The sequence below is a fragment of the Oncorhynchus keta genome, chromosome 9, assembly GCF_023373465.1.
Source record: "Oncorhynchus keta strain PuntledgeMale-10-30-2019 chromosome 9, Oket_V2, whole genome shotgun sequence".
NCBI lineage: Eukaryota > Metazoa > Chordata > Actinopteri > Salmoniformes > Salmonidae > Oncorhynchus > Oncorhynchus keta.
Genome location: NC_068429.1, coordinates 39,386,064 through 39,393,104, shown reverse-complemented (window position 1 = coordinate 39,393,104; position 7,041 = coordinate 39,386,064). Strand labels below are relative to the sequence as shown.

Here is a 7,041-nt window from a genome sequence, read left to right as displayed (position 1 = left end):
GCCTCTTTGCTTAACATCATGGGAAAATCAAAAGAAAATCAGCCAAGACCTCAGAAAATAAATTGTGGACCTTCACAAGTCTGGTTCATCTTTGGGATCAAGTTCCAAATGACTGGTACCACGTTCATCTGTACAAACAATAGTACGCAAGTATAAACACCATGGGACCATGCAGCCGCCATACCACTCAGGAACGAGACACGTTCTGTCCCCTAGAGATGAGCGTACTTTGGTGCGAAAAGAGCAAATCAATCCCATAACAGCAAAGGACCTTGTGAAGATGCTGGAGGAAACAGGTACAAAAGTATCTATATCCACAGTAAAATGAGTCCTATAACGACATAACCTTAAAGGCCGCTCAGCAAGGAAGAAGTCACTGCTCCAAAACTGCCATAAAAAAAAGCCAGACTACGGTTTGCAACTGCACATGGGGACAAAGATCGTACTTTTTGGAGAATTGTCCTCTGGTCTGATGAAACAAAAAATGTAACGGTTTGGCCATAATGACCATCGTTATGTTTGGAGGAAAAAGGGGGACGCTTGCAAGCTGAAGAACACCATTCCAACCGTGAAGCATGGGGGCAGCAGTATCATGTTGTGGGGGTGCTTTGCTGCAGGAGGGACTAGTGCACTTCACAAAATAGATGGCATCAAGAGGGAGAAAAATTATGTGGATATATTGAAATAACATCTCAAGACATCAGTCAGGAAGTTAAAGCTTGGTTGCAAATGGGTCTTCCAAATGGACAATGACACAAGCATACTTCCAAAGTTGTGGCAAAATGGCTTAAGGACAACAAAGTTCATGGAGTGGCCATCACAAAGCCCTGACCTCAATCCAATAGAAAATGTGTGGGCAGAACTGAAAAAGCGTGTGCGAGCAAGGAGGCCTAGAAACATGAGTCAGTTACACCAGCTCTGTCAGGAGCAATGGGCCTAAATTTACCCAACTTATTGTAGAAGGTTACCTGAATTGTTTAACCCAGGTTAAACAATGTAAAGGCAATGCTACCAAATACTAATTGAGTGTATGTAAACTTCTGACCCACTGGGAATGTGAAGAAATAAATTCAAGTTGAAATAAATAATTCTCCAGTATTATTCTGATATTTCACTTCTTAAAATAAAGTGGTGATCATAACTGACCTAAGACAGGGAATACTTTTCTCTACGATTAAATGTCAGGAATTGTGAAAAACTGAGTTTTAATGTGTTTGGCTAAGGTGTATGTAAACTTCAGACTCCAAATGTAGAAGCTGTTTTTCAGTCTCTCGGTGCCAGATTTGATGCACCTGTACTGACCTCACCCTCTGAATGAAAGCAGTGTGAACAGGCAGTGGCTCGGGTGATAGTTGTCCTTGATGATCTTTTTGGCCTTCCTGTGACATCGGGTGCTGTAGGTGTCATGGAGGGCAGGTAGTTTGCCCCCGGTGATGCGTTGTGCAGACCGCACCACCCTCTGGAGATCCTTGCGGTTGAGGGTGGTGCAGTTGTCATACCGGGCTGTGATACATCCCGACAGGATGTTTGTACACAATTAACAAGCTAGGTAGCTACCATGTCATGTTCTCATCAAACTGTCAACAGAGCAGCTAACAAGCAACAAGATATGCCAAATACGTCTAAAAAACATTTAAGGGCAAATAAATCAGATTTGACCATTCAGACAAGTCACATGGCCAGGAATCCACATCTGATTTAAACCCCCGAAGGTCGTTCGAAATAGAACAGATTCAACTCAGATATGCAAAATCATTGGGTGAGTCACTTCAAACTGCCAATGTGAACAAGGTTTAAATCACCCCTGGTCAATCTGAACGTTATCATTTGCAGCTGAAATTCCCATTGTCTCCAGGCAGTATCCAGCTCATGACTCATCTGGAAATAAAGCCTCTTAACCAGCACTAACTCTCAGCAGTTTCCACCAATCTTCTGACCCATATACATTATTATGGCACAGTTGCAGTACCGAGTTGTACAGAGGAACACATTTTAAGCCATGTTATCTATGGCTGTTGCAGAATTATATATATATATATATATATATATATATATATACACACACACAAACACCCTTTGTGAGTGTCACGATATAGCTCACTAATAGCATTGAGAAAACCTAATGAACATTAAACAGTGTTGGTGTTATTTGTTCTGCTTGTCATTCAGGATTACAAGTAGAAAACGTCCCAGCCAAATGCTTTCAGATTATCAACAAAAAATCTGCATGTTGAATATTCATGAATGTAATGTAAAATTGACCAGGTATGTGTCTATTGTGTGTTAAACCTGGGTCGAAGGGTGTGTGGCAGTAATGTTCACTCAGCACTTTCTTAGATTGTCCTATGACCTGAATCCTGGGATTTATGCTATACTGGGCCTGGATTACAGCCTAGTCCCTACTCCGGTCATCTCACAGTGAAGGGCAGGGTGACAGAGATGTTCATATTGTCCTGCTCTCATACCAGGATATACAGTATTACTGGCATAGCACACAAGGGCGCATTAAAAAGACAAAACCAGCTAAATGACAGACACCGTTATCTGAATGCTAACGAGCAAAAACAAACATAAACTAATTGCAATGGTTGGTAAATCCAGTTCATAAAGTCATACAGGATTAGCTAGTAGCTACCGAATATCCTTTTCGGTGAGTGTGGACATTTACAAGCGAAAGTTGAACGAGAGAAATTATGCAAATGACCAAAGTTGTGATGCATGCCTTTGAAGAAAGAGCAGCATGTGTAGGCCTGTACGGAGCAGATGGGGGAGAAAAAATAAAACACTAGTAGGAAGCACAGGGGGGAAAGAAATGGCAGCTGCACAGCTCTGACTTCTGTCAGATCGCAATTATTAGATAACTGATGGCAAACATTTAGTCGTGAATTGTATACAAGTGTAACTTCATCTCATGTGCGTCGCACAACTGAATCGCCGATAGATATAGAACGCTATGGACTCACCAGCTCGCTTTCTCTGGTCGTGCTATTTACTGTACAAACAAGGGATGGCTTAACTGTTCTGGGGAACTATGGTGAAATGAAGAACCCAATCTGCTTCATCTCCTAAGGTATTGCACAAGTTGACTGAAGGTAATATACTATATATACAAAATTAGTGGATTTGGCCATTTCAGCCACACCTGTTGCTGACAGGTGTATAAAATAAAGCACACCGCCATGCAATCTCCATAGACAAACATTGGCAGTAGAATTGCCTCAGTGCCACTGTCATAGGATTCCACCTTTCCAACAAGTCAGATCATCAAATTTCAGCCCTGGCACGGTCAACTGTAAGTGCTGTTATTGTGAAGTGGAAATGTCTGGGAGCAACAACGGATCAGCCGCGACGTGGTAGGCCAGACAAGTTCACAGAACTTCTGTCCTTGGTTGCAACACTCACTACCTAGTTCCAAACTGCCTCTGGACGCAACGTCAGGACAATAACTGTTCGTCGGGAGCTTCATGAAAAAGGTTTCTATGGCTGAGCTGCCGCACACAAGCTTAAGATCATCATGAGCAATGCCAAACGTTAGCCGGAGTGGTGTAAAGCTTGCCGCCCTTGGCCTTCGGAGCAGTGGAAACGCGTTCTCTGAAATTATGAATCACTCATCATCATCTGGCAGTCCAATGGACAAATCTGGGTTTGTCAGATGCCAAGACAACGATACTTGCCCCAATGCATAGTGTCAAAAAGTTTGGTGCAGGAGGAATGGTCTGGGGTTGTTTTTCATGGTTCAGGCTAGGCTCCTTACTTCCAGTGAAGGGAAATCTTAACGCTACAGCATGCAATGACATTCTAGACAATTCTATACTTCCAACTTTGTGGCAACCGTTTGGGAAAGGCCATTTCCGGTTTCAGCATGACAATGACCCCGTGCACAAAGCGAGGTCAACACAGAAATGGTTTGTCGACATCGGTGTGGAAGAACTTAACTGGCCTGCACAGAGTCCCGACTTTGGGATGAATTGGAATGCCGACTACGAGCCAGGCCTAATCGCCCAGCATCAGTGCCTGACCTCTCTAATGTTTGTGGCTGAATGGAAGCTAGTTCCAACATCTAGTGGAAAGCCTTCCCAGAAGAGTGGAGGCTGCTATAGCAGCAAAGGGGTGGACCAAATCCATGTTAATGCCCATGATTTTGGATTGAGATGTTTGATCACTTTTGGTCATGTAGTGTAACTTAAAAAGTTGCTACAAATATTAAAATGTATTGAAATACTTCAAATAAATAGTTGATGGTATTGACAAAGCATCCCATTGCTTTTTCCAAATACCCATATAAGGTATACCACCCTACCCTAACATGTACATCTGGTTCCCAGGTGTATCTTTTATAGTTATTTCACTCAATTTACCCAGAAGAAAATAAGGGTGGGTATACACAAATACACTGCTCAAAAAAATAAAGGGAACACTAAAATAACACATCCTATATCTGAAAGAATGAAATATTATTATGAAATACTTTTTTCTTTACATTGTTGAATGTGCTGACAAAATCACACAAAAATAATCAATGGAAATCAAATGTATCAACCCATGGAGGTCTGGATTTGGAGTCACACTCAAAATTAAAGTGGAAAACCACACTACAGGCTGATCCAACTTTGATGTAATGTCCTTAAAACAAGTCAAAATGAGGCTCAGTAGTGTGTAGCCTCCTCAAGCCTGTATGACCTCCCTACGCCTGGGCATGCTCCTGATGAGGTGGCGGATGGTCTCCTGAGGGATCTCCTCCCAGACCTGGACTAAAGCATCCGCCAACTCCTGGACAGTCTGTGGTGCAACGTGGCGTTGGTGGATGGAGCGAGACATGATGTTCCAGATGTGCTCAATTTAATTCAGGTCTGGGGAACGGGCGGGCCAGTCCATAGCATCAATGCCTTCCTCTTGCAGGAACTGCTGACACACTCCAGCCACATGAGGTCTAGCATTGTCTTGCATTAGGAGGAACCCAGGGCCAACCGCACCAGCATATGGTCTCACAAGGGGTCTGAGGATCTCATCTCGGTACCTAATGGCAGTCAGGCTACCTCTGGCGAGCACATGGAGGGCTGTGCGCCCCCCCAAAGAAATGCCACCCCACACCATGACTGACCCACCGCCAAACAGGTCATGCTGGAGGATGTTGCAGGCAGCTCACATGCAAATTTGTGGCCTGCTGGAGGTCATTTTGCAGGGCTCTGGCAGTGCTCCTCCTTGCATAAAGGTGGAGGCAGCAGTCCTGCTGCTGGGTTGTTGCCCTCCTACAGCCTCCTCCACATCTCCTGATGTACTGGCCTGTCTCCTGGTAGCGCCTCCATGCTCTGGACACTACGCTGACAGACACAATAAACCTTCTTGCCACAGCTCGCATTGATGTGCCATCCTGGATGAGCTGCACTACCTGAGCCACTTGTGTGGGTTGTAGACTCCGTCTCATGCTACCACTAGAGTGAAAGCACCGCCAGCATTCAAGTGACCAAAACATCAGCCAGGAATCATAGGAACTGAGAAGTGGTCTGTGGTTACCACCTGCAGAACCACTCCTTTATTGGGGGTTTATTTATTGCTAATTGCCTATAATTTCCACCTGTTGTCTATTCCATTTGCACAACAGCATGTGAAATGTATTGTCAATCAGTGCTGCTTCCTAGGTGGACAGTTTGATTTCACAGAAGTGTGATTGACTTGGAGTTACATTGTGTTGTTTAAGTGTTCCCTTTATTTTTTTGAGCAGTGCATTTTCAGATTTGAGACTAACACCTCTAACTATACAAAATGTTTCAGCTACGTTTCATATAGGATATTTGGGAAACATCTGGCACATATATATATATATATAAATAAAAATGAATCTGGATGTCAAAACACATTACTATCTTAACAGATATATCCAATAATAATGATTTAATACATTAAATGACTTATGTTTTTTATTTCATTATTCTTCAAACAGAATCCATAGGCAGTTCATTTCAGGATGGTGTCTTCAGAGGCTGTAAAAAAACAACAGAAAAACGTGTTTCATAACATTTCCTCAGTTACATCTTCACTGCAGACCTAACATTCTGATGCGTTTTTAAAAAAATGTACCTTCTGCCAGTGCTTTGGCAATTTTCTCTTGCTCCTCTCGGATCTTCTTCTCTGCCTCCTCAACCAGCCTCTCTTTCTCTGCTCTTGGCTTCAGATAGTCTAAAGGAAATACAGCAATGACACTGACACTGCAATAATGATCATTCAAAATACCCTCGTGACATTACAACAATCATATATCTTGGTAGTAAAAGCTACTTACCATATCTTTGTTTGCCATAAAACATGCCAATGAGCAAGAATGACCACCTGGCCGTCTGAAATAAAGACAATTGATTAGCTAGTTAGTTGAATTAGCTACACAGTTTAAACGTATGCGATTGCCTTGACCACTATCTATTTATGCTGGTTGACTTTCAATCGTCTTTTGGCAGAAGATTTAATTCGTGTCTTCCACGCTAACGTTAGACTACATGTGAGATGACCTGGAACGGCCCCAGTTAGCCATGCTAGCTAATAAGTTAGCACGTTAGCGAGCGTACTCGGCAAGTAGCCAATACTGTGACCTTGCCTCAGAATGATTATAGACTAGTGAGTTGAACTATTACACCTGGGTCAAAGTAACATATTGTCATCAATTTTGGCTTGATTATTTAGTTATACTATCTTTATGGCAGGTATATCGTAATTTAGCTGGCTAGCTAACCCTCATTGGATTGAACCACTCAATGTCATACGATTAACATTGGTTAGAAGCGAGCTAGCCAAACTTACTAACAAGCTAGACGTCTGATTTTAACATGACATAAAATCACCTGCTGTATTCACCATATGCATTCAAATGAGTTAGTACAACACAAGTTATTAAAATGAATATAGATTTACCTTGATGACAGGAGAGACTGCAACTGGAGGAACCATTTTGCTAGTGAGAAATTGAGGAAGTCTTCTTTTTCTTCTGTAATATAATGGACATCACAAACAAAAGTTAGAGGTGCATGCCGCCACCTACTGTACTGGAGT

The 7,041-nt window shown here is 42.5% G+C and overlaps 1 protein-coding gene across 1 annotated transcript; it reads right to left on the bottom strand.

Annotated features, from left to right (window-relative positions):
- Window positions 1-5,900: 5,900 nt before the first annotated feature.
- Window positions 5,901-7,041, bottom strand: LOC118388017 (ATP synthase subunit e, mitochondrial-like). Its single transcript, XM_035776877.2, has 4 exons — window positions 6,904-7,041; window positions 6,281-6,335; window positions 6,079-6,177; window positions 5,901-5,981 (listed from the first exon to the last, which is right to left on the bottom strand). The coding sequence occupies exons 1-4, from the start codon at window positions 6,937-6,939 to the stop codon at window positions 5,956-5,958; spliced, it is 216 nt and encodes a 71-aa protein (XP_035632770.1). The 5' UTR covers window positions 6,940-7,041; the 3' UTR covers window positions 5,901-5,955.